This window comes from Scyliorhinus canicula, chromosome 4 (assembly GCF_902713615.1).
Source record: "Scyliorhinus canicula chromosome 4, sScyCan1.1, whole genome shotgun sequence".
Lineage (NCBI taxonomy): Eukaryota > Metazoa > Chordata > Chondrichthyes > Carcharhiniformes > Scyliorhinidae > Scyliorhinus > Scyliorhinus canicula.
The window spans coordinates 47,728,856-47,755,755 of NC_052149.1; the positions used below are offsets into that span (position 1 = coordinate 47,728,856).

The 26,900-nt window shown below is 41.2% G+C and overlaps 1 protein-coding gene across 8 annotated transcripts in view; it reads left to right on the top strand.

Moving 5' to 3' along the window:
- mast2 (microtubule associated serine/threonine kinase 2) overlaps positions 1-26,900 on the top strand; it is a 524,270-nt gene that overhangs the window by 469,300 nt on the left and 28,070 nt on the right. For all 8 annotated transcript variants that reach the window (XM_038794189.1, XM_038794190.1, XM_038794191.1 and 5 more), the window contains 10 exons: positions 408-616; positions 4,007-4,145; positions 7,059-7,191; positions 8,750-8,915; positions 10,884-10,985; positions 11,813-11,935; positions 12,687-12,796; positions 14,312-14,475; positions 20,612-20,892; positions 23,369-23,581. In XM_038794189.1, coding sequence (XP_038650117.1) covers positions 408-616; positions 4,007-4,145; positions 7,059-7,191; positions 8,750-8,915; positions 10,884-10,985; positions 11,813-11,935; positions 12,687-12,796; positions 14,312-14,475; positions 20,612-20,892; positions 23,369-23,581 — 1,640 coding nt within the window. The remainder of the gene's footprint in view (positions 1-407; positions 617-4,006; positions 4,146-7,058; positions 7,192-8,749; positions 8,916-10,883; positions 10,986-11,812; positions 11,936-12,686; positions 12,797-14,311; positions 14,476-20,611; positions 20,893-23,368; positions 23,582-26,900) is intronic.

Sequence of the window (26,900 nt, forward strand, 5' to 3'; positions counted from 1 at the left end):
ATAATTTCAAAAGAGACTCTGAGTGAGTGTAATTGCAAGAAACCTGCGTGTAAGATGACTTTCTGAACTTGGAAATGGATAGTTTGGTATATTGTAATTCATTTACACCAAAAATTCCATAATCCCTTAGGCTGCATTTTGTAACCATGTATGAAACACTGAGATTACATGAGTTCATCTTTTTCCACTATTCCTATAAAAATGCTATTATTTGCATTGGTAGATTGGCAAGCGACATGAAGAATGCAACATACGGAATTGTTAATTCTGAGTAACCTTCTAAGACTGTTAGCATTGATTAGGATTGTTATGTTAGTTGTTGTTACTTGCAATAAAATACTTTTATTACTATTAGGCTTGTATCATATCAGAGTTTGCAACTGGTACAATGTCTACATTTATTCCAGAGCGGTCTACCTTGTAAGGCATAAGGAAACTCGGCAGAGGTTTGCAATGAAGAAAATCAACAAGCAGAATCTCATTCTAAGGAACCAAATACAACAAGCATTTGTTGAAAGAGACATCCTGACCTTTGCTGAAAACCCTTTTGTTGTGAGCATGTTTTGCTCATTTGAGACTAAGCGGCACTTGTGCATGGTAATTGAGTACGTAGAAGGTTAGTTACCTAACTGTTTACGCATGCATAGTCTCTTTCTAAAATAGTAACTACTTTGTTAAGTTTAAATTATGGAAAATAGTATTATTTCATAAAAATTACTATCTATAATACATTGTTTCCTGGTTCTTGTATGGAAGGTAGTAAATTATGTTTGCTGTGGTTCAATGGTTGCTGCCAGTCCACTCGTGCATTTGCTTTTCTTTGTCTGTGAACCTAGACATCAAATATTAATGGTCTCCTTGACTCCAGAGGGATGGTAACCAAGACCAATCCTGCTGTCAGGTACAAAATGAAAATTTGTACTGTGCATTATGTGCAACTGAATCATATACCTGCTTATGACAATCATCTCTGTAATTTTGCCCCTGGCAATACACATAAAATAATCTCTATGGATTTCCACTGTAGGTAGGCTTTGTAACATGGTACTCAATAGTAATCAATAATGGTATTTCTGCTAACTTCTCCCCTTTCCTCCCTGCAAATGGACCATTCCCAATGTTGCATGGCCCCTTGCTGTTCTAGAGCCTTGCAAAGATTTGATTCAGGTAGGAATTTAGAAGGCCAACAGAGCCTGCAACAACCACAGCGATGACCAAAATAATAATAGATATACCCTTTCCATCCACCACAATGGCACTAACAACCTTGAGGCTTATTTGTGATGGAAGCTTTTGCAGCTTTTTGAGAGTACCCCTACCTTGGAGTGTCCTTGTGCTCAACCTTATGCCTCAACAGTGCCCATCTCTCCTGGTGGGGCTTCCGGCCAGCGAATCTTACGGGTCCTCTCACTGAGATCCCCATGTCCTTGTTCTGCCCACCAAGCTTAATAGGGCAGAATGGAGGTAGTCTGCTAATTGACCACCTCTTGAATGATCTCTCCACCTAACCCACCATTGATCAGTGGTGTTGGGACCTGGAAATGGTCCTGATGTCTGAAAATGTTATATGTGCAGAAGATTCTGCCTTTTCGGTGAAAAATTAAGGTGGTCCTTTCAGTTAGGTGAAATGTTTATTTACCCTTTATTACTGTGAGCTCTCCACGCTGCTCATGAAAATGGATGATGTGGAGATGCCGGTATTGGACTGGGGTGAGCACAGTAAGAAGTCTTACAACATTAGATTAAAGTCCAACAGGTTTGTTTCGAATCACAGATTCACCTGAGGCAGGAGTAGTGCTCCGAAAGCTAGTGATTCGAAACAAACCTGTTGGACTTTAACCTGGCGTTGTAAGACTTACTATGAAAATGGATCACATTCATCACCAAGTAAATACTACACATTATTCTTGAGTAACAACTCATCCTGAATGATGTATGTTCTGTGGAAGCCCGGAGTTATTTCCACCATGATCTCTGACTGCTCACATCTGATTTCGAATTACTTATTCCTTGCTTTTGCATATTGTTAGCTAATGATAGCTGGAAAGAAATGCATGTGTCAGAATAAGAAGGTTTTTTTCTCCTTACTATCTCCACTGAGTTGCAAGTTTATAAATAAAATAACGAAATCTTAGCAAAGATCGACTTGGACTGATTCAAACTGATCTGAATGCAAACGGATAGCATTGAAGAAGGCGCTCTAAAAGGGATATTATCTGATATTGTGGGCAGTGGCTCCACTGAATGCCTTTAAATGCTCATGATTTTGAATTTTTCATAAATCTGTCTACATCTCTACAACTTCTCTGGATTGATGTCTTTGTTTGAATTTGTATCTTGAAATGAAATGTCCATATACTATCAAATATTTTCTTACAAGTGTAGAATATCACTTTAAATATTTAACTATATTTAGTTGTAGTGCTACGTCAAGTCGCATTGGACTTGATGAAAGGTGATTATCAAACTCGTGACTTAAGGCTCACTAGCTTAGTAGAATGTGTTTTCAAAATACATTTTTCTCACTATGTATAATTTACCTCTGAACTGATAGGCCAGTTGGTAGAGAATAAACCACAATGTTAGCCAGTAAGATAATTTAGCATTTGGTACTTGGCAAGGTTTCCCTCTATAGTCTTCCGCTAGGGAATTTTGACGAGGTACAAAGTGAGGAGAGTCAATGGTCACAATTAATGAAGCTCAACTAAATTTCCTTAAATTGATCCATAGGGGGTCATAGAGATTAAGGTCTGTGGAAGATTGAAACAGTCCTTGATTGTTCTTGTGGGGAGGAAAAGTTAACAAAGGAAGCATGCTGGGCTGCATATAGTTTTAGCTGTTGGTTATGAACTTTTTGTAAGTGGTCACCTTTGGGCTTGATGTACTGCTTAGAAATATTTATTTATCCATTCAAAAGTAAATAGAGGCATGTCAAACTGTAGACCTTTCTTCAGTTCTGGAGACTGCTGACCCAAGAAGCTGAGCAATTGGGAGACACCAGTATCTCGCAAGTAATTGTTTGTAATGAAATGAACTGCCTGATGTTGAACTTTCCCAAGGAGGATAATATTTATCGCAGTATATGGATCCCAAGCGGCTGTACCGCACTCCAGTGGCCTAATTAGCGTTTGGTGCAGCATTTTCTTTACTGTAGTTAAAACTGATGGAAGTTCCATTTCATTAACCCAAGCAATTTGGATAGGTTCCACTTTACATTATTTTGAATGTGGATTCTTAAGTTACGGCAAAGTCATTACCTTCAAGGGGGAATAATGCGTTGTGTAGTTGAGTAATGATAGACATTTGAGACCCGGGTTCGATCCCGGCTCTAGGTCACTAGAGTTTGCACATTCTCCCTGTATCTGCATGGGTTTCACCCCCACAGCCCAAAGATATTCAGGTTAGGTGGATTGGCTACACTAAATTGCCCTGTAATTGGGGGGAAAAAATTGAGTACTCTTAAAAAAAATTTTAAACATTTGATTATTGCTGATTTGCTTGATGCTGTAGTTGTTTCAGTTGAATTTCATTTCCCATACAGTGGCCCATTTAATGAGGCCAACCTCATCTGCTTCAGTAATGGCTCTATAGACTCGGCAGTCATCTGCAAAAAGCCTGATCTCACTTGATATTCCATCTTGGACTACTGTAACTAATGTGCTCAACCAGACCTTCTTCGCCACAATTCCTGATCTCAGCTACTGTGATACTAATATCAGTGGAACCGCTGACTTTGTGATGATCATAGAAGTTAAAAGTTTGGTAGAAATGGTTAAGAATGAGGCATGGAAGCTAAAGATTCAACTTCCTGGACCCTAGGTTGGAAAGGTTAATATGACTTCTGTTACAGTGTTCACATTGTTTTTGAAACAGGACCTTAAAACATGTCGATATATAAAGTTTTATAATGTTAATGTTCTTTGTTAAAAGGTATATTTTCAAATTCCAATTTCTGTCAGGAAAATGTAGCAAAGCATTCCTATAAGTGTCCTTTTTTGTACAATAGGTGGTGACTGTGCAACTTTATTGAAGAATATTGGTGCTTTACCAGTTGAAATGGCCAGGATGTATTTTGCCGAGACTGTACTAGCATTGGAGTACCTACACAATTATGGAATTGTTCACCGAGACCTCAAGCCAGACAAGTATGAACTCATGCACTCACTACCAGACTAATAACGTGCTTAAGTTTTAGGCTGTTGCTCACATGACTAAACCTACAAATTAGCACGATACCAAACAAGCACATGACAACCCCAAGTACATGTACTGACTTTTTGGAGTTCTCAGTTGAATTATCATATTCTCACCATTGAAGTTTGCAGCACAGAAGGAGACTAACCATTCAATGCTAGGTGTCCATGCTGGCTCTTTGCCGAACTGATCCAAAACTATTCCCATTACACTGTTTTCTCTCCATAAGCCTATATATTTTTCCAATTAACCCTGTATCTTTTTCCAATTTTCCATTAAAAGTTGCAGTGATCTCTGCCTCAGCCACCCCTTTTGACAAGGCATTCTAAACTCCAAAAACTGATTGCAGAAAGAAATTCCTAACCCCACTCTTCACTGGTTTTGTGCCACTTTTAACTTTATGACTACTTGTTGCTGACAACCCGACCAGAGAAAATAGTCTTTCCCTATTTGCCCATCAATTCCTTTATAATGTTAAGAACCTCTATGAGCATTCTTAGATCCATTGAGAATAGTCAATGTATCTCCGGTGTCAATAGTTTCCCATCCCAAAGGAAAAATTATGCATGTCTCTTTCTGAATGTATCAAAGTCGCCTTAGTTCAAATGCCTGCCAACTTAACCTTGTTGTTGCCTTGTGAAATAAGAACTGGCTGTTTGTGTTGCCTCTTATCTCAAACTCTTCCTGAGCAAGTCATTTTTATTGAGGTTGAGATAGTTTTCTTTTCAATCCTTTAGCTCTCTTCATTCCACAATTCATTCCCCAACGATGAGTAATTTAAGATAATAGCAAAAAGGGAAAAATTTGATGCGAGAGTAAACTAGCAAAAAATATAAAAATGATGAGATAAAGGCAGATGAAAAGGAAAAGAGCAGCTGAAGTAAACATTGTTCCCTTAGAGGTGGAGACTGGGGCATTAATAATGGGAAAACAAGAAAAACTACCAATAATAGCAGAAACTCGAGGGGCAAAAGGGTTGGAGGAACCTAAAACTATCAGTAAAAAAATAATGCTCGGAAAATTAATGGCACTGTAGGCCACGTCAGGTGGGTGTAAAAGATCCCTTGGCACTATTAGAAAAAGAGCAGGGGATTTCTCGAGAATGGCAATTAGGAGAAAAAACAATTTTGGAGGAATCTTGTAAATTCTCATTCATTCCATTTTGTAAAACACAAAAAATCAAATATAAAGTAATTGCATATTTTTCTAGTGCGTTTATTAACATAGCAAAAACTTTGCACCGTTTCCAAAATATTTCCTTCTGATTCTAAGGAAAAGAAATTCCACTTTCTTGAAAGTTTGCCTTTTATTGCTTTCTTTAGTAAACTAATTCAGTGAATCTAAATATACCAGTATCAAATGTCGACAAATACTTTTGCATAGCATGCTACATCATTTTGTCAATTATTTTGACATATCATATGGCCGAAAAGCATTTGTCTGGAAGAAGAGTTCCACATTTTCCACACGTCCACCTGGTCTTCTACCAAAATTAGTTAACCTATTTCACAAATCAGGAGCAAAGCTTCATGAAAAGCTACCTTAACTGTCAGACTCCCTTCCCTCTCCTCAAACTCCCCTCAGGAAGTACCACCCCCCCCCCCCCCCCCCCCCCCCCTCCCATAGGTAATATTTTGCGTTCTTGTCCAAAGTGCTGGAGAGCATGTAGAGCTTTTTCCATTCCCATCAGTTGCTGTTCCAGGCTTCTCCCCTCTCTTTTTAAGTGTTCCTGTTGGATTATCATCCCGAAAGAACCGGTCTGCTGTTAGTCTCTATCTTATTCTCAACAAGACTTACCTGTTTTAAATGTGGTCCGATCAATGAGTTACACCGGATCTAAAAGCTTGTTTCAGTTTATAATTAAATAAATGTCTTTGAGATTAAATCTTGCTGTTAATTAACCTTGTCGACACTGGTAAGTTCCAGTGAATAGCTGGTCAATTCTGTCCAAAGCCTTCCTACTTTCATTATTGAGCACCCATGTATAATATACACGATTCCTCTACTAATGTGCATGAGCTTCTTCTATGGTGTGCTTAATGCTGCCTCCCATTCCTTAGCTCAGCAACTTAAATTTGTGCAGCTTTCTTTGAAATACTGAACCAAGTGGTCATGGACATGGAATTGGTAAATTTCAAGACAGTCTGGATTGTTTCCTCTCTCACACATTAGATGATAAAAGTAGTCAATTCAGTATCAGCTCATTCAATAAAAATGATCTGGATGATTATATGTTACACTCACTTTTGTCTTTATACTTGCGTCTTGTACCCTTTTATAACATGATCACAAAAATGGCACACACTGTTTATGGGTCACCAGAAAGAACCAATTTTTAACATAACATCCAAAAGCAATTTTACAAAGACACAGCTGCTGTATTTTATCTTGTACAAAGATTATACAAGTTACTGTGGTCAGATAATTTATGTAAAGAAACGTCGTCCTAATGCCCCAAATGAGCATATTATTTATAAATTTTGCAAATATGTTTTGAGTTTTAAAATTGCCAGTTTAAATATGTAATGCTGGATAACGCAATGATCATTTCAATTACATTAATTTAACATTCACAGATGTTTTGATCATTGGCCTCAAAGCATTTTAACTATTTTCTAAACATTCAGATTTGATTACTGTCTTTACTTTAATCTACTTGCATTGAAGCTTCATTGATTTATATGATTCTAAGTCTATTAGCACATTGACAATTTGACAGTTTTGACAATTTGGAATCATTACTTAAACTGAAGAAATCTGTTAACTGATAGAAGGTTCTGGCCTGATTGTATTAGAAATAGTATTGGCAATATTGCAATACATTGTAGAACCTTTAATATTGATTGAGTTATTTCCTCTTACAGTTTGCTCATTACTTCAATGGGTCACATAAAGCTGACAGATTTTGGACTTTCGAAGATTGGTCTGATGAGCCTTACTACTAATCTATATGAAGGACACATCGAAAAAGACGCAAGAGAGTTTCTTGACAAGCAGGTGATAACCCCCAATGATCTTCTACTGAACATTTTGAATGCCGACATCTTTGTGGAATTATTGTTATGGCCTCCATTTGGTTGCGATTCTAACTAACCACAATATATTCTGCCTTACTTTGTTATCTCTCCTGAGATTTCTATAAGAAATCATTGGAGTTGGTAATTAAGTGATAAATGGTATTTATGAAAATCCAATCCTGAATGTTATTTGCAATTTTTTTACACGTTGCCCTTGAAATTAAGTGCTCTTTTCAGCTTCTTATATTGTGTAGCTGGATAGATAAGAACACTAAGCATTCTTTTATGCAGACTCTGCACAGACAGTGACCCAAGCCGGGAATCGAACCTGGGACTCTGGAGCTGTGAAGCAACTGTGCTCGCTACTGTGCTGCCCCTCTCCTTCTGAACTGGCAACATTCCATTCTCTCAGGTCTCCCCCAAATATTGTCATCAAACCTGCTGACAAGGGTGGTTCCGTTGTTGCCTGGCGTACTGACTTCTACCTAGCAGAGGTTGAATGCCAAATCTTCAATATTTCTCCATCTCCCCAGACCTCTAGCCCACGACCAAACATCAAGAAATTGTCCCAATTTGATGTGGGCAGTACCGTGTTGCTTGAAACTTTCAGCTTGGAACTTTGATGTTACGACATGTTTTAGTTGATTGGTTTTCAGGTGATTTCTTTTTAAGTTTTAGGTGGACTTGTCATCTTGGAAAATTATCACGCATCCATAATTCTGTCTAGTCAGGTGACTATTGTTAAGTGAAAAGCAAATTACCACAGATGCTGGAATCTGAAACAAAGCATAAAATGCTTGAAAGTTTCAACAGGTTGACAGCAAGTTTCAACAGGTTGACAGCATCTGTGGAGAGAGAGAACAGGGCTGACAGAGTTTCAAGTCTGGATGACTCTTTGTCAAAGCTGGAGAGAATTGGAAATAGGATGAGATTCATAGTGTAGTGTGGGGAGGGCATGGGGCAGTGGGCTGGATTATTAAGTGCTAGACTATTGTTAAGTGCTCTGCTTAATTAAGATCCCTGTAGCATAATTATTAATTATCGCATGGAATGTTGCAGAATTAACCACTAGTTCATACAACGAATGGATGGGGACCAGTTTAGCTCAGTTAGCTGGGCAGCTGGTTTGTGATGCAGAGTGAGGCCAACAGCCCGGGTTCAATTCCCATACCGGCAGAGATTATTCATGAAGGCCTTGCCTTCTCAACCTTGCCCCTCATTACCAGTTAGCTCTCCCTGCTAAAGGGGCCGATGGTCTTCTGGGAACTACGGCAACATTACCTTTATCTTTTACAATGAATTCGTTTTTTATGATGTGTCCAATGTTTTTAAAGAAAAAACAGGCAGTTTGTTGAGCTGCTTTCATTTTCTGGGTATATTGGAATAGAAATCCATGTTAGATTGAATATACCATTAATTTCACCACATTGATGTTTGCTAAACTGGAAGGCATTTTGTCGAAACATGGATTTATAATGAGGGTTTAAAGATACAGAAAAGCAAACTTTGTGAAAACCACTTTCTTTCTCCTGTCAAAGGTATGTGGAACTCCAGAATACATCGCTCCTGAAGTAATATTGCGGCAGGGTTATGGGAAGCCAGTGGATTGGTGGGCCATGGGTATAATCCTGTATGAATTTCTGGTTGGATGTGTTCCTTTTTTCGGAGATACTCCAGAGGAACTGTTTGGACAAGTGATAAGTGGTAAGTTATGTTTTTGAATTTTGCACTTGCCTTCACCCCAATTATGATGTGTGAGAAACTTTGGAGAGAAGCCGCAAATAAATCTTCTAATGCTGTATTGTTCTGAGTCCCAAAGGTTGATCTGCATTTGCGGTGATGACACTGAAGCTGTCCGCATTCACCATCATTACTCCACTAAAACTGACAGCAACTTCGGGATTCCACAAATGTACAGAATAACCCAGAAACCTAGAAGTAGCTGTCAGTAATTCTATGCTGTCCGTGAGGGTGTGCTGTTCAGGTTCTCCCAGGGTGCAGTCCCTAAGAAATCAGAACCTTTAACGTTGTTAGCCTCGCTGTTAAACCCTTGAAATGTGGCACTTTGTTGAATGAGATTTAACTGAGCTTTTAAACTATTCATAATTACTGCTCAACACTCTCACTGGTACTGAAAAGCTAGTGTTATTTTTGTGTCAAGCTAAATTTCTCTGTTGTAATTTAAAAACAAAATTCAACAATTTTACTTGTTTTTCAGGTTTATTAATATTTTAGCTTGCATCTTAATCCGATCACAATCATTAATTTAATTATCTGAAAATTTTAATTGAAAATGATGATAATTAGTGTTGTCGCTGATCATTCTTTTGCATGATTGGCTGCTTACCCTGCTTGCAGACATTATTGCTGTGAGCATTGTTGACTTGGTGCCAGATTTAAACTCCAGTGAGGGAGAAAAAATCCACATTGTGGAGATCGCCAGATCTTTGCGGACAGTTAAGTGCATAGCTGCTCTACCGCTGTTCGAAAAATTCAGTGGCTAGTTTTGGTCTCCCTATTTGAATCAGTTATTTTCAGACAGTGTGGAAAAAGGCCAGAGCTTAAAGGAATGATGCATGACGAAAGATTGATTATATTAGGTTTTATGTCTCTGGAAAAGAGAAGACTGAGAGAGGATATGACTGAAGCATTTAGAGTTTTGAAAGGCCGGATCAAATTGGACCTGTAAGAACTCGAGGCTATTCGATGTTGCAAGTAATGAACTGAAGGATTTATTGATGAAGAAGAACTATATACACTAAGAGTTTTAATAGCACAACCGCACAAGTCCACTCCTAACATCTGCCACCCTCCAGCCCTGGGTTCCCGTGTTCGCGCTCCAACTGCTCCAGTCCGGCTATGTGGCCCGCGAAGAATCACCCATCAAAGGGGCCTCGCCACCACAAGATCCCAATCCGTTTTTCTGCGATGTGCAGTGTGCATGTACTAGATATCATTTACAAATTAAGGACACCAAAGGGATCCAGGAAAGTCGGGAGGAACACTTTCTTTTAACTGAAAGGCTGTAGAACAGGTTGCCAGTAAGACTGGTGGAACAATATACCTAAATAAGTTTCACGAAGTAACTGAAGATATTCCTGTCAATAACTGGAATTCACCTGTCAATAACTGGAATTCAAAGTATTGAGGGAATACTGTGGGTGAGTGGACCAGATGAACCCATAGTTTTTTTCCTGCCTAAAGTGATTACTGCACAAACTGGGCTCAGTTTAAAATGATAGATTTCAATAATGTAAACAGGGCATGTCAATCTGCTGGCCATATGTCAACAACTGGAGGGGCATGAATTTAAACTTGGATGAGAAGAACACAAGGTGATGTTAAGAGGTTATTTTTACGCAGAAGTGGCATGCACCTAGAATGCTCTAGCAAAAATGTGGTGGAAGCAAATTAATAATAGCCTTTGAAAGGGAAGTGGGTAATAGATGAAAAATTTAAAGCATACATTGGAAAAGAACATTTTAATGGGATCAGTTGACTAATTCAGAGAATTGGCACAGGAGTGATGGGCATGTGACCACTTGTGCTGTACAATTATATATTTGATTTTAAAACTAATTTTGAATTGTTTAAATTAGGCTTTCCAAATATGTAAGTATTTCTTAGATACATATAAAATCTTCATTGGAATTTTTTTGTTTTGTTCCTCAGATGAGATAGCTTGGCCGGATGGAGATGATGCATTACCACCTGATGCAGAGGACCTAATCTCAAAGCTTCTTAGGCAAAATCCATTGGAACGATTAGGCGCAGGTATGATCAATGCTAGACATACTTAGGGAAGTTACTGAATTGAAACCTCAAAATTTTTGGAACTTACAAAGACATAGAATTTACAGTGCAGAAGGAGGCCAATAGGCCCTTCGAGTCTGCACTGACACTTGGAAAGAGCACCCCATACCTCCATCCTATCCCAGTAACCCCACCTAACATTTTTGGACACCAAGGGCAATTCAGCGTGGCCAATCCACCTAACCTGCACATCTTTGGACTGTAGGAGGAATCCTGAGCACCCGGAGGAAGCCCATGCAGATACGGGGAGAATGTGCAGACTCTGCACAGAGAGTGACCCAAGCTGGGAATTAAATCTCGGACCCTGGAGCGGTGAAGCAACTGTGCTAACCACTGTGCTACCATGCTGCCCTTAACCATGTATTATAGTCATGGGTAAAAGTTGCTATCATTAAAATCTCCTGTGTGTGCATTTTAATTGCTACTTTCTCTCCACCTTTCTTTCCTCTTCACCCTTCATCCCAATTTCTAATATACTTTACAAGCTTGTTTTGAAATCTCAATATCACACTTTTACCTGCAAAACAATTGACTAGCTATGAGGCAGTTCTGCAGTGTACAGTGATCTTATTTTTTGAACACTGAGAACAATTTAACTCTTTCTAGCTTATTGCATTTTTCAGAACAGGAATGAGATTAATAAATCAACTATTTTCCCCAGTAAAGCTTTTGCTTGTGGTTTGTGAGTGAGGATTGTAGGGTGATGAAATTGCCTAGCTTTGCCCTTTTATGCAAGATCAAAAGTAGTGGGCTTGAATCAACACAGAACTATGCTTTATTCTCCATAGGCAGTGTCTATGAAGTTAAGCAACATCGGTTTTTCACTGATCTCGACTGGAACAGTCTGCTTCGTCAGAAGGCTGAATTCATTCCACAACTTGAATCAGAAGATGACACCAGTTACTTTGACAGTAAGTAGAGTTTTGAAACCGGTAGGTTGAGGTTAAAAATTAAAACAGGATGTGCTGGAAAAAAATTCAGCTGGTTTGGCAGCATCTGTGGAGGGTGAAACCAAGTTAATTTCTGCCACGGGACGGGAAATTCCCCCCCCCCCCCCCGCCCCCGCCCGCAAGAAATCAACAGGTAATTTGCTCGTCCCTCAAATTTTCCGCCTGGCTTCCGACAATTCCCACAATGGGCAGAACCAGAAAATCCCGGCCACGCTTCCAAGTCCCAAGTCCTATGTGATTTTTCTTGGGAACTGCTTGAGGTTAAATGATCAGTATATGTGCAAGTTGTTGTTGTTACCCTGTGTTCAAAGCCAGTTTGCCATAAACCTGTCTATATGTGGGCCCAGGGCCTTGGGTTGAACAGTTTTGTTCTATCTCAGTGCACTACAATCTATTGAGATTTAATTTTTAATAAAGTATAATGATGCAAATCCTTTCTAAAATGAAATGAAAATGATAATCGCTTATTTTCACAAGAAGGCTTCAAATGAAGTTACTGTGAAAAGCCCCTAGTTGCCACATTCCAGCGCCTGTTCGGGGAGGCTGGTACGGGAATTGAATCGTGCTGCTGGCCTCCCTTGGTCTGCTTTCAAAGCCAGTGATTTAGCCCCATGCTTAACCAGCCCCTTTCTGTTTAAAATTATACAAATGTCGCAATATTAAATTGCTGAATTCATACTAATTTTTAACACTGATATCTTTGTTGTCCTAGCTCGATCTGACAGGTACCACCATCTTGATTCTGATGAGGAAGATGACACTAATGAGGATGACCGTGTAGAAATTAAACAGTTTTCATCATGTTCACCGAGATTCAGCAAGGTAAGTACGATGTTTAGATCGTTGAACATTAGAGATACTATTGAGTCCCTTTTCAGCATTTGCAGTCATAAAATTCAAGAAGTTCATTTGAAGCACCATAACTAATCCACGTGGTAACCAAATATGTTTTCAAAGAGAGAAATTAATGGTTTTGGTCTGAACCTGATGGGTGAAACAAGTATCATTCAGAAAGAAAGAAACACTTAACTAGTCTTTACCCTGTTCCTAAAATTTCAATTAAATTCAATTCCTGTTTCAAGGCATCAGCACATAATCTAATCCACTGCGGAAAGATCCTAAATCCTCCGGCCACACTTTTGAAAATGGTGTCCCAATCTCTCGCTACAGTAGGGGGCTCCAGCGAGTGGAGCTCCCTATTGTAACAAACAGAGCTATGTGCTGGGAAAAACGCAGCTAAACACGCTCGCTCGGGGTCTTTGTTCCCTTTTGGGAAGACCATGCTCCCTATCTCAATGTTTGAGAAAAGGCACATAATTAACTTGTAAATTTATTTATGGATTGCTGATAATGCCAGAATTTATTACCTATCCTTAATTGCCCATGATAAAAGGGTGAGAAACCTTCTTGAACCATTGCAGTATATATGGTATAACTGCATCCGCAGTGCTGTTAGGGACAGGTGAAAACAGATTGATGATACATTTCCAAGTCAGGATGGCGAATTACTTGGGAGGGGGTGGTGAATATTGCACTTGGTGGAATTCCCATGCAGCCACTGCCCTTGTTTCTTTAGGTGATAGTGGTTGTGGATTTGGAAGGTTCTGTTGAAAAAGCCTTCGCGAGTTGCTGTCTTGCATCTCATAAATGGTGCAGACTACAGCCAAGATACGCCAGTGGTGGAGTGTGTAAATGTTTAAAATGGTGGATGGGGTACTTTGTCCTGGATGGTGCTGTTGGTATTGCACTCATCCAGACTGGTGGAGAGTATTCCATCACGTGCCTGACTTGTGCCTGTAGCTGATGGAAAGACTTTGCAAAGTCAGGAGGTGAGATCCACAGGATGTTGATGTTAGGGGATTCTGAAATGCTAATCCTATTGAATGTCATCAGATGATTAGACTCTCTCTTGTTGGTGATGATCATTTCTTGGCACTTGTGTGACACAGATGATACTTCCTGCTTATCAACCCAAGGCGAAATGTTGTCCTGGTCTTGTTGCATGGGGAAATGGATTGCTTCAGTATTTGTGCAATCATATTCCCCACATTTGATCTAATGATGTTGGGGAGATTATTGATGAAATAGCCAAGGTGGCTGGGCACAGGACACTGTCCTAAGGAACCTCTGCAGCGATATCTTGGAATAACGATGGTTGGCGTCCAGCAAACATTCCCATGTCCCATTGTGCTAAGTGAAAAGTGAAGAATGTTGCAAAAATCCAAATTCAGGATTTTCTTTTTCTATCTTTTTTGAGTTTCTGCAATTCTTAATGAAAAACTACTTTCTACTATTGGACAGAATCCATGAAAACTAATAAACATCCCCATCTTTTAGGTTTACAGTAGCATGGAACGGCTTTCACTACACGAAGAAAGGAAAACACCACCGCCAACCAAACGCAGCTTTAGTGAGGAGAAAGAGGATAGAATTGACAGATTGGATGGCCTCAGTAGCCTGAAGACCCGAGATAGGAGCTGGATAATTGGATCTCCAGAAATGTGAGTTAACTGTATTCTGTCAAATCAAGAGAGGAAGTAAAATTAGCCAGTGATGTGCTTTCCGTTCAGAATTGGAGTGTGATCAGTTCTTTCCTGTTTTTTCCTGCTTGCCAGCAACTCTGGGGTTGGGGAAAGTGAGTATTGATGGTCCACCTCAAGGGTGGAGTCCACCAGCCTTTGCCGCTCCACCCTCGCAGTCCTTTCCATGTGTGCTTTGGATATTATCTCCCTGCTAAGCTTCCCATAACAGAAGACGAGATAAACTCACTTTTAGCAAATTTAATATATTCCCCAATAACGATGGATATGTGTTTGCAAAATCTTTTGTCCGCTAATAATGCCGTATCCAGTGTCCATGGCTGATGTTGGGAGGCACCAGACTCTCGTGCCAAATCCACAAAATGTGGGGCATGGTCTGGAATCACAACCACTGAGTCACCCGCTCTCTCCAACGATGGACCACAAAAAAGGCAATACGTGACTTATCTTGTCGATATCTGGTAGACATGGGAGAAAAAAGAAAAATCTTTCTCGCCTGGGTACAAAAAAACTCCTCCCACCCCCACCATCTGTCCCATGAAAACCAACAATTCCTTTGCCACCCCTGATGCAGTCAGAAATTTGGGCTTGGATCGATCTATCCTGGGATCCAAAACATAGAACATAGAACAGTACAGCACAGAACAGGCCCTTCGGCCCTCGATGTTGTGCTGAGCATTGATCACCCTACTCAAACCCTATCCACCCTATACCCGTAACCCAACAACCCCCCCCCCCCCCTAACCTTACTTTTTTTTAGGACACTACGGGCAATTTAGCATGGCCAATCCACCTAACCCGCACATCTTTGGACTGTGGGAGGAAACCGGAGCACCCGGAGGAAACCCACGCACACACGGGGAGGACGTGCAGACTCCGCACAGACAGTGACCCAGCCGGGAATCGAACCTGGGACCCTGGAGCTGTGAAGCATTGATGCTAACCACCATGCTACCGTGCTGCCCTTATAGTTGAAGTTACACCCAAAATTAGCTGATGCAAATCCAAATCAGGGATGGAGACTAGCAGCTTATTATTAAAACCTGTATTTTCCCAGTTTGGTGCCTAGACATTAACCTGGATCACTGAGGTGCCTGCCAAAGACCCACAAACAATAACATGCCTACCATTGGTGTCCACCAAAATGTTAGCGGCAGAAAATTTAACTTTTTTTTTTGATTAGAATTGCCACGCACTGCCCTACCATCAAAGACCGAATGGAAAACCTGTCCCACCCACCTCTTCCGCAACCTTGTCTGGTCTCTGACCCGCAAATAAGTATCCAACAGAAAGACCACATCAGCATTCAAACTTTTATGGTGTGCAAATACCATTGAGCTATTCACTGGGTCATTCAAAACCCTGACATTCCAGGTGACCAAACAAATTAGGACCTCCCTTACCAATTACTGCCCATCCCTTTGCTTTATGAACTAATTCAAAATTATCGGCCATTTCTGCGACCTGTCTCGCAGTTTTAATACTTTGCTCTTCCACATGCGTTCTCATTACTGTGGGAAGTGAATCTTTAAAGTCCTCCAAAATAAGGACTGTCTGGCAGTTTTAATTTCTTTAGCTCTATTTCTTTCTGTTTAGCTTTTTCCTGCATTTCTAATTGTTTCATTTGTAATTGAATTCTAGCTAATTCTAATAATTCAGGCCATTTCTCTGGTAAATCTAAATATTGTGCTATGGCTTGTACCATCTCCACCCTCCTCGCACCTTTTGATGAGGTTAACAGCGGCTTCTCCACCAGGCTCAAAAGTTTTGCTTCAGTCTCCCTTTGGTATTACTAAAACAAAACTTTATTATGAATACAGTATAAAATGTTTCTAATTTCACACCCAAAAAGCTTATAATTACCCCTTAATACAACTGTACAATTTCTCATTAAACAACAAGAAAAGAAACATGCAGTTCTTAATCCATTTTAAAATTAGAGTAATACTTGCTTTATAAAACAGATGTAGCTCTAGTTGGAACAGCATCAGACTTTGGCTGCATATATTCAAATAGCTGCTACAAGTAGGTTGTTTCAGCCTGTTCCTTGTCTTTAGACAAGACTGCTCTGCTTTAAAATATTATTACTCTTTTCATTTAATTATCCGACATGGAAAGAATTGTGGACTCAAAAGAACAGGAACAGGCACTTTGGCCCTCCAAGCCTGTACCGGTCATGGTACCAACCTTTAGGGCAGTAAGGTGGCGCATTGATTAACACTGCAGTCTCACGGTGCCTAGGTCCCAGGTTCAATCCCGGCTGTGGGTCACTGTCCGTGTAGAGTTTGCAAATTCTCCCCATATTTGCGTGGGTTTCACCCCCACAACACAAATATGTGCAAGGTAGGTGGATTGAAATCGCTAAATTGCCCCTTAATTGGGAAAAATTAATGGGGTATTCTAAATTTTTTTTTTTTAAAGAATGATACCAACCTTTGCCAAAACCCTCGGTACTTCCTTGTGCCGTATCCCTCTATTCCCACCTTATCGATGTGTTTGTCAAGATGCCTTTTGAATGCCGTTGATGTATCTGCTTCCACAACCTCCCCTGGCAATATATTCCAGGCACTCACCACCTTCTGCATAAAAAACCTGCCTCGTACATCTCCTCTAAACTTTGCCCCACGGATCTTAAACCAATATCCCCTGGTGACTGACCCCTCCACCCTGGGAAAGAGTGCCTGCCCATCCATTCTATCCATGCCCCTTATAATTCAGAAAAACACCCCTCTCATGCTACCCTTTGCCTTCTGTGACCGAGCCAGTTCTGTATCCATCTTACCACCTCACCTCTGATTCCGTATGACTCACAGTCAGGCAGATCAGAACTCAGCTCCTCTCTCTCTCTCAAAGCTTCACCAAACACACTGCCTCTCTGCCTTCCACCCAGCAATGGTCTCATCTCCCCAAACTGGAAAAAACACATTATCTCTGCAAACTGCAAAAGTACGCCAACTATCCAGGGACCTCCCCAGTCAATCCACATTCTTCTGGACAATTTTACTTGCTAGTTACTAGAAGCAAAACAAAATCCTTTTATTGAAATGTCCCTGAAAATTTGGAAAGGGGTATAACTGTAAACATTAAGAATGAATGTGTTGTTCCCTATGGGCTAAAATTATGATGTAAGAAACCACATTTTAATTTATCGTTTCAGGTGCAATTTGGTTTTCAATCTTGCATTTATGTTAAATAAACCAAACATTCAAACTGACACTAGCATTTCAATTTAAAACATTTGGGGATTTCATTTATTAAAGCATTATTCATATTTAGATTATTAGAAAACAAATCAGAATACTTATGAGAGGGATTTTAATAATTAGATTGGCTGTTCACCATGACCTATTCTGAAGACCTTTATGATGTTCTGGTGCAAAATCTTTTCTATCGGTCCCTGTATGTTATTCCTGTCCACACTTAGCCAGATAATTGGAATTTAGACTTCGGAGTAGATTACAGCTAGGTTGTTTAATTGATTTCCTCTTGCTTGTTTTCCTTCCCCTACCGTTATATTTCCTTGTGCCAATCACTGTTGCTGTGTTGATAGAGTGGATGTGTGGTAACCTCCATCAGGTTTCTTCCAGTGTCTTTCAACAATAGATGTTCAAATTCACTGGGTTTTACTAACCTCCTCTGACAGCATGTACCTGAAGCCTGCTGCATTTTGACAATGAACTGAGAATATTGGGCAGCACGGTAGCACAGTGGTTAGCACAGTTGCTTCACAGCTCTCGGGTCCCAGCTTCGATTCCCAGCTTGGGTCACTGTCTGTGCGGAGTCTGCACACGCTTCCCGTGTCTGCGTGGGTTTCCACTGGGTGCTCCGGTTTCCTCCCACAGTCCAAAGATGTACAGGTTAGGTGGATTGGCCGTGCTAAATTGCCCTTGGTGTCTAAAAAGATTGGGTGGGTTACGGGGATAGTTTGGAGGTGTAGGCTTGGGTAGGGTGCTCTTTCCAGGGGCTAGTGCAGACTCAATGGGCCGAATGGCCTCCTTCTTCACTGTTGATTCTGTGATTCTAGAAGAAATTTCAATGCCCAAACCTGTTTTTATGTGTGTGTATCCAAACAGGAGGTTAACAGTGATGTTAACTAAACACCATTGTTTTCCATCACACATTGGGGACTGAACTAAACACTCCGCATCATCATCAGTTGGTGGCAGTGCCGGTATCTATTATGAGATCCCTGGAAAGGCTTATGACGTTTTAAAGAATATTGAGTTTCCAGTAACTGGCTGGAAGGATCATAGGTCAAGATTTCAAGTATGAAGACTTCTAGTGTAACAAACAAACACAAAAGAAGATTGACTGAACATAATTTTTGGAGGCAATTTAAACTTTACCCTACAGAAATGTCTGTCCCAACTAACATTTTAAAACAACCAAGAATCCTCCACCGTGGTTATACTTTACTCTGTTTCTTAAGTAGCACTTAATTCTCCAGGAATCTGTCCCAAAGCTAGTCCCAGCTCCTGTTGTCTTTTCCCTTTCCGGCCAGATAGCTTGTTTTCCTGAACTGACTTTCACAGTGAGGGTTACCTCAAGATTCCTCCCCCTCGCCAATACTTGGCAAGCCTTCCAGCCTCACTTAGATCCTCACAAACGTGATTTCTTCAATCTGAGTATGTGTTCCCATCCGCATTCTACATGGTGAACAATAGAGCTTGGTTGCCTCTATCTCTGCTCTTTCAGATTCTTGCAAACTGACTTGTCTATGAGGTTATGAGGTATCTCAAGAAAACCACGTAAGCCAATGCTACAGTGACATTCTATAGACTCTTCCCCTTTCCAAGTCCATCTCTCTGGCAACATGAATTACATGAGCCATGAATGCAGGTAGAAACTGGACCGTCAACTCCATTATTTATTGGAATTAAATAGACAGTTAAAAGTACAGTACAACCAATTACAAAACCTAACATTTGTAACACCTCCCTGTGAGACTTGGAAACTAACAGTCGATCCATTGTTAGCAGAGCTCCCTGGTCGTTGTTCACCGGTGTAAATATCTTGAACCTTCGTCCCAGGTAGATGACCTCGGCCCTCATCTAACCTTTAACAACCAAGGAACCCGGACTTGTTATCAGGCAGAATTCAGGACAGGTCACTCTGTCATTATTCCATTTTGCCCTAAATCAAAGACAGTTTATAAGATTTTTGTTTTGCGTTTTCATTTTGGTAATACAATGAGGATATATGCTCATTTAAGAGGTGTCATTGCATTATTTTATTGTACAGTCTGACACACCTCAAAGCTGTTAAATGTATTTTTGTGTTGGCCAAATATGACTTTTGATGAGTAATGAAGAACTCAGCTTCTCCTTTGGCTAATTTTTTCCATCATGTGGAAAAATTGATTTCAAATAAGTTTACAAAATACAAAACATAGATGTGGTATCAGAAAACGTGGTCATTTTACATCTGTATTTTCTTTTTCTGACATGATAAATAAATATTGGTGCTATTCTCTTTATAACTCTCATATGGGTACGTGTCGGGCAACACGATAGCACAAGTGGATAGCACTGTGGCTTCACAGCGCCAAGGTCCCAGGTTCGATTCCCTGCTGGGTCGCTGTCTGTGCAGAGTTTGCACGTTCTCCCCGTGTCTGCGTGGGTTTCCTCCGGGTGCTCCGGTTTCCTCCCACAGTCCAAAGACGTGCAGATTAGGTGGATTGGCCATGCTAAATTGCCTTTAGTGACCAAAAATAGGTTAGGAGGGGTTACGGGGATAGGGTGGAAGAGGGGGCTTAAGTGGGTCGGTGCAGACTCGATGGGCCGAATAGCCTCCTGCACTGTATGTTCTATGTCTTTAAGACAACTGCGGAGAGACCAGTGTTTGTACAATCTTTGAATGTTACTAAGATGTAGAAGTCTAAACTTTCCTGTGTAAATTGCCATATATTTGAAGGAGCAGAAGACAAGTGCAAGCATTTATCCTGTAAAACAGCAGCTTTTTCCAGTAACCACGACTGATGTTCTGTTACTTGGCCAGCCCAAATGACCGTGACAGTCTTATTCAATGATGCATAAGCAACATCACTATATGTGTACTTTTTAAACTTATTTATAGCTTTTTTTCCCCCTTTCTTCAGTATCCGAAAGCGTATGTCATTGTCAGAATCATCCCACACGGAAAGTGACTCCAGCCCTCCACTAACAGTCAGGCGCCGTTGCTCGACACTTATGGAGATGCCACGCTTTGCTATCTCTGGAGAAGATGAGGGGAAGAAGCAGCAAGCAACTAGGACGTGGGAAGATGTGTCTTTAACTATTCCAGAACAGCCTGCAGAGAGAGACCTCACAATAGAGGTGGATGGCAGTCCAGCCACACCTGCTTCGACAATCAGTAACATCAGCAGCTCAACTTTAACTGGTAATATAGTCCTGACAAAAAAAGGTTACAAAGAACCGCAGATAAGCAAATAACTTGATTTATGATTTTTTTTTTTCCTGAGCTATGGGTAGATAGCATTTGATGCCCTTCAGTAGTTGCCATGAGGGTATCCTGAGTCACGTTCCCTTAAAGCCACACACCATCCCAACTTGGAACGATATTGCCGTTCCTTCAATGTTGCTGACTCAAAATTCTGGAACCTCCTTCCTCACAGCACTGTGGATGCACCTGCAGTACATGGACCGTAGCAGTTCAAGAAGGCAGCTCACCATCACCTTCTCTCAAGGGCAATTAGGCATGAGCAATAAATGCTGGCCAAGCCAACAGCACCCACATCCCATGAAATAAATTTTTAATAACTACTTATTGTGATACTGGGGTAGCATGTGGGCCAGACTAAGTAAGGGGTGATAACCTTTCTTCCATGAAGGACACTAGTAAATCATTTACATTTTTATGACCATCCAGAAATTTTCATGCTTGTTATATTGGTGATAATTGATAGATTACCAGATTCACTGAATTCAATTTCACAAATTGTCACAGTGGGATTTGATTCATGGCCAGGTTTGAACATGGAATGTAAAGTCAGTAAATAAATTCTGAATAAATCTAATGCAGCCTTTGATCCATAAATAACAGTGAAAAGCTTAATCCTGACTGAAGTATCACATAATTACCACCTATCTCTGTTTAAAAGTTGATCACAAGGAATGTATATATCCCATGAAATATATCAGTATATAATATATGGTATCATAGTGGTTATGTTACTGGACTAGTGACTCAAGAGGCCTGACCTAATGATTTGGAGACACAAGTTCAAATCCCAGTACAGCTGATGGGGAATTTCAATTCAATTAAATAAAAGTTTGTAATAAAAAGCCAGTATCAGTAATGGTGAAACTACCAGTTGGCATAAAATCCATTCTAGTTTCCTCATGTACTTTAGGAGCCAGTCTGGCCTATATGCGACACTAGTTCCACAGCAATGTGGTTGACACTAAATTGTTCTCTGAAACGGCCTAGCAAACCACTGAGCTATGTTCAATAACGTGGGTCACCACCAACTCGAGGGCAATTGGGGATGGACAATAGATGTTGACTTCACCAGCAATGCCCACCTCCAATGACTGAGGACGCGATTTAACAGGGAAAAAACAGAATTCCGTTTTGGGCACGTTTAATGGGGTTTTTCTCGGTGCCTGTAGTGCCGAGAGCGACCCAGGTATCAAATGGGACTCCTTTTTTTGGCCTCGGGGAGGAACGCCCCGCCGAGGCCGTACTTACCTCACTTCTTGTGCTGACGAGCCAGCTCATCAGTGCAGGAAGAGATCAGGATTCCATTGTTAAATGTCGCCCTGATTTCTCGACCCCTACCGTGGCTTCCAACCCCTAATGCCCCAACGTATCTGTTAAAAAGGTTCTCAATCACCCCCCCCGCTCGCCACATAAAGGCAGGGCACCCCCGGACCCGATCCCTTGCACAGGCACCTGGGCACCTCGGCACTGCCGGACTGACACCCTGGATGTGCTCCTGCCAGTGGTCCACGGTTGTGTGGATCAGTGCTAAACGGTGGCATGGCAAGGTCTCCCAAGTACGTGAGTTCATTCCTGGACCTTAGGAGAATCCGGCACTGACATATTTAACTAAGCCTAACAGCCCACTTAAATATGTAAATCTGGATCATGCCCGGTGAGGCCGAGATCCAGATCGCGATGTTAGATCTTGCGAGGCGGCCTCTCGTGAGATTTTAACGGCCTCGTCGCATCACCAAGTTGGGTGCGATGAGGTCGTTCAATCACACTCTGAATTTTTAAACCCCACTGCCTAGTTTTATTAAAGGGCAATAACACATGTTATAAATATAAGTCTTTCCCATATTAAAGAGATAATCCAAATGAGGAATTTCTAGTTTGCAATCATCTCTATCAATTTTCTGTAGGAAGACCAGCTGGCTATTGTAGAGATAATGGAGGATGTAAAGTCTTGTTCTTCTATCATCGTTCTGTCTTGTTAAACTAAGAAGGTTGTGACTTGCTGGTACTTAGATGTAGCTGTGTCTATTCATGGTTGTTCCACCACCTTGAAATGTTCATTCCCGCAGCCCAGATGAGAACCAGTACATCAGTGAGGTTGGGATTGGAATGCTTTTGATATGTATAAATATGTATACATTCAATATTTTAGAAAGAGTGGGGAGTGTGGGCATTGCCCCCTGGCAAATCTGATTCATTAAGGAGTTACATTGATGCCTCACCAACTACACAGGCCGCAGACCACCTGTAGAAGGTGCTGCATCAAAATGGCTTTCTGATTACTACAGGTTCCAGTGCAAAATCCCATGGAAAGTTTGTGGCCAATGCAAGTATAATGAATGGCTGACTCCATCTGTTCATTGCTGACCACAAAATACAGGCCATTATTAACCCGTTTTAACTTGTATTCCAACAGGCAGCTCTGCTGACCTATCTGATCAGAGATCCCGCAGCAACAGCACTGAAGGATCAGACTCCTCAACTCCAAAAGCAATCAGTGACCTCGCAGTTCGCAGAGCTCGACACAGGCTAATGTCTGGGGAATCAACAGAGAAGCGCACCTCCAGGCCGGTCAATAAAGTGATCAAATCAGCTTCTGCAACTGCCTTGTCCCTTATGATTCCTTCGGGTAAGGGCTGGTTTCCCTGAGTGAAACGTTGTAGACAGTTTATTGACTCTGGGAGCTGCATTTGAAACCTAAGCTTTCATAAGTAATGATGCATTTGCAATGTAGCTTTTTTGAAATCTGATGAAGCAACTATTAAGCATAGATGTCTTATTATATCATTGGTCAGGTTTTTAAATTACTTTTTCTTGCGTACAAAATAAATCATCATGGGTGTGGTGGATTCAAGATCAAGTATGCAGGCTTTGAAGAGTCAACCAAAATGGAGAGCTTTATTTAGAAGATGTTAACACTGCAGGCTGTGATAGACTGTCCGTTTGCCTGTGCAAATGGCTGATGATGCCATCTCCGATGACATGATGCAATCTTTCTCTTTAAGTGCCCTTGTTCAGCTGTTCGCATCAGTTCACCAGATTCTCTATCTAATTCCCGCACTCTGTCTCATCATTGTTTGAAATCCGACCCCTACTGTGGTGTCATCAGCAAATTTGAAAATCGAGTTGGAGGGAGTTTGGCCACATAGCCATAGGTGTACAGGAGTATAGTAGGGGGCTGAAGACACAGCCTTGTGGGGCACCGGTGTTGAGGATGATTGCGGAGGAGGTGTTGTTGCCTATCCTTACTGATTGTGGCCTGTGGGTTAGAAAGTTCAGGATCCAGTCGCAGAGGGAGGAGTGAGGCCAAGGCCACGGAGTTTGGAGATGGGTTTCATAGGAATGATGGTGTTGAAGTCTGAGCTGTAGTCGATAAATAGGAGGCTGAAATAGGTGTCTTTGTTATCTAGGTGTTCCAGGGTAGAGTGCAGGGCCATGGAGATGGTGTCTGCTGTGGACCTGTTGCAGCGGTAGGCGAACTGTAGTGGATCAAGGCAATCCGGGAGGCTGGATTGATTCGTGCCATGACTAACCTTTTGAAGCATTTCATGATGATGGATGTCAGAGCCACTGGACAATAGTCATTAAGGCACGCAGCTTGGTTTTTTTTGGTACAGGGATGATGGTCGTCTTCTTGAAGCAGATAGGGACCTCAAATTGTTGTAAACAGAGGTTGAAGATGTCTGCGAATACCCCCGCCAGCAGATCCGCGCAAGACATGAGTGTCTGGGTACCCCATCCGGGCCAGTGGCTTTCCGAGGGTTGACCTTTGAGAAGGCTGCTCTGACGTCTGCAATGGTGATCTCAGATCTTTTGCACAAGACAAACACATTCCTGCCTTCTTCTCGATTTTGGCCTCGAGCCCCAGCCACCAAGAATAACTTCTGGCTATCTCCTCCATCCTTACAATACCACAGTGGCCTTTATGTAATTGGTTTAATGCACTTTTCTTAATAATGGTGGAATGATGACTCATTCCCCAGAGGAGACAACCTGCCTATACCGATATCTCGAGTTTTTAGGTGGAACATCACTTTAACTCAAAGGTTTGCTCCTGAATACATGTCTCAAAGCACCATGTCCATAACCTTTGGCAGTACTGGATCATTTCTGATGTGTTTCTTCACCTGTCCTGTGGCTACTTGCTTGAAGTGGAAAATATTTTTGCACGAACTGCTTATCGAACTATTTGGTAAGGATAGTTGGGCGAGTCTATCTGCATACCCATGAAGGTTTGAATGGCTAGACTTGATTGTGTATGTATGTGCTGACGAGAGCAATGCCCACCTCTGCATTTTGCTCGCTGCCGGTGATGGAATCCTGATATGAGGTTCAAAAATCGTTGTTATTGGACGATGGTCCATCAATAAATTGAATTTCCTCCTAGGAATTGGTAGAACTGTTTTAAAAATGATTCCTAGGGCTTCTTTCTCTATCTGTGTGTAATTGCTTTTGGGTTTATTTAAGGTCCTCAATGTGAAGGGCACGTATGGGCATTATGTGGGAAACCATCACTCCAAGCCTATAAGGTGATGGCATCACATGTCAGTTGCAGGTGTAAATTTGGATCAAAATGTGTCAGAGCTTCTGACTTGAGTAGCACCTCTTTGGCTTGCACTAATGCGCTCTCACATTGGTTCCTCCCATTTCAATTTTTTATTTTGACGCAGTAGATTGTGCAAGGATTTTGGAATAGTCATCAGATATGGGACAAACCTTGTGTAGTAATTTAGTAAACCTAAGAAAAATTGAAGTTGGTTGACATTTTGAGGTACAGGTGCCTTAGCATTGATGACATGACCCCAATATTCAATTGAAGGTTGGAAAAATTCACATTTGCCTTACCAGACTCTTAATCGAAAATCTTCTTATCTCTGGAGTGTGGCATCTCGGTTACAGAGATGTTCTTCCTCATTCTTCCCAGTAACCAAGATGTCATCCAAGTAACATTGGACTCTGTCTTATCCGCTTATGATTTGGTCCATAGCTTGTTGGAGCAACACTGGTGCTGAAATGATACCAGATGGCGACATTTTGTATCAAAATAACCCTTTGTGTGTCATAATCATCAAGAACTGTTGTGAATCCTGATCCACATTCATTTGAAGATATGCTTGACTGAGATCGATTCTACTGAAGTGTTGGCCTCCAGCCAACTCAACGAATAAGTCACCAATTAGGTATAGAGGGTCATGTTCCACACACTACAGGATTAATAATGCCATTAAAATCGCCACAATTGCATACAGATCCATCTTTTTTCATCGCGAATACTATCAGCCCAGCCCAATCACTCTTTTAATGGGTTCAGGGACTCCCGTTCTGACCAGCCATTCTAATTCTGCCTCTACCTTTAATCTGATTGCGTACAGCACTGACATAACCTTTAAGCAGTTCGCCTGACTTTCTTCCTTGTTAGAGTCCGAGAGAATCGTAGAGCTTTTACATCATGGAAAGAGGTCCTTTGGCCCATCATGTCCACGCCGGCTATCAAGCACCTAATGGCTCTCATCCCATTTTCCAACAATTGGCCCGTGGCCTTGTTTGTGATGGCATTTCAAGTGCTTACCTAAATATTTCTTAAACGTTGTGAGGTTTGCTGCTTCTATCCCCTTTCAGGCAGTAAGTTCCAGATTCCCACCAACCTCTGGGTGAAAAGGTTTTTCCTCACATCTCTGCTAAACTTCCTGCCCATTATCTTAAATCTATGCCCCCTAGATTTTGACTCCTCTGCTAAGGGGAAAATATCCTTCCCATCCACTCTATCTATGCCCCTCATAATTTTATGCACCTCAATCAGGTCCCCCCCATTCCAAGTGAAACAACACCAGCCTATCCAGTCTCTCTTGATAGCTGAAACTCTCCAGTGCAGGCAACATCTTGGTGAATCTCTTCTGCATCCTCTCCAATGCAATCACATCCTTGCTATAATGTGGCGACCAGAATTG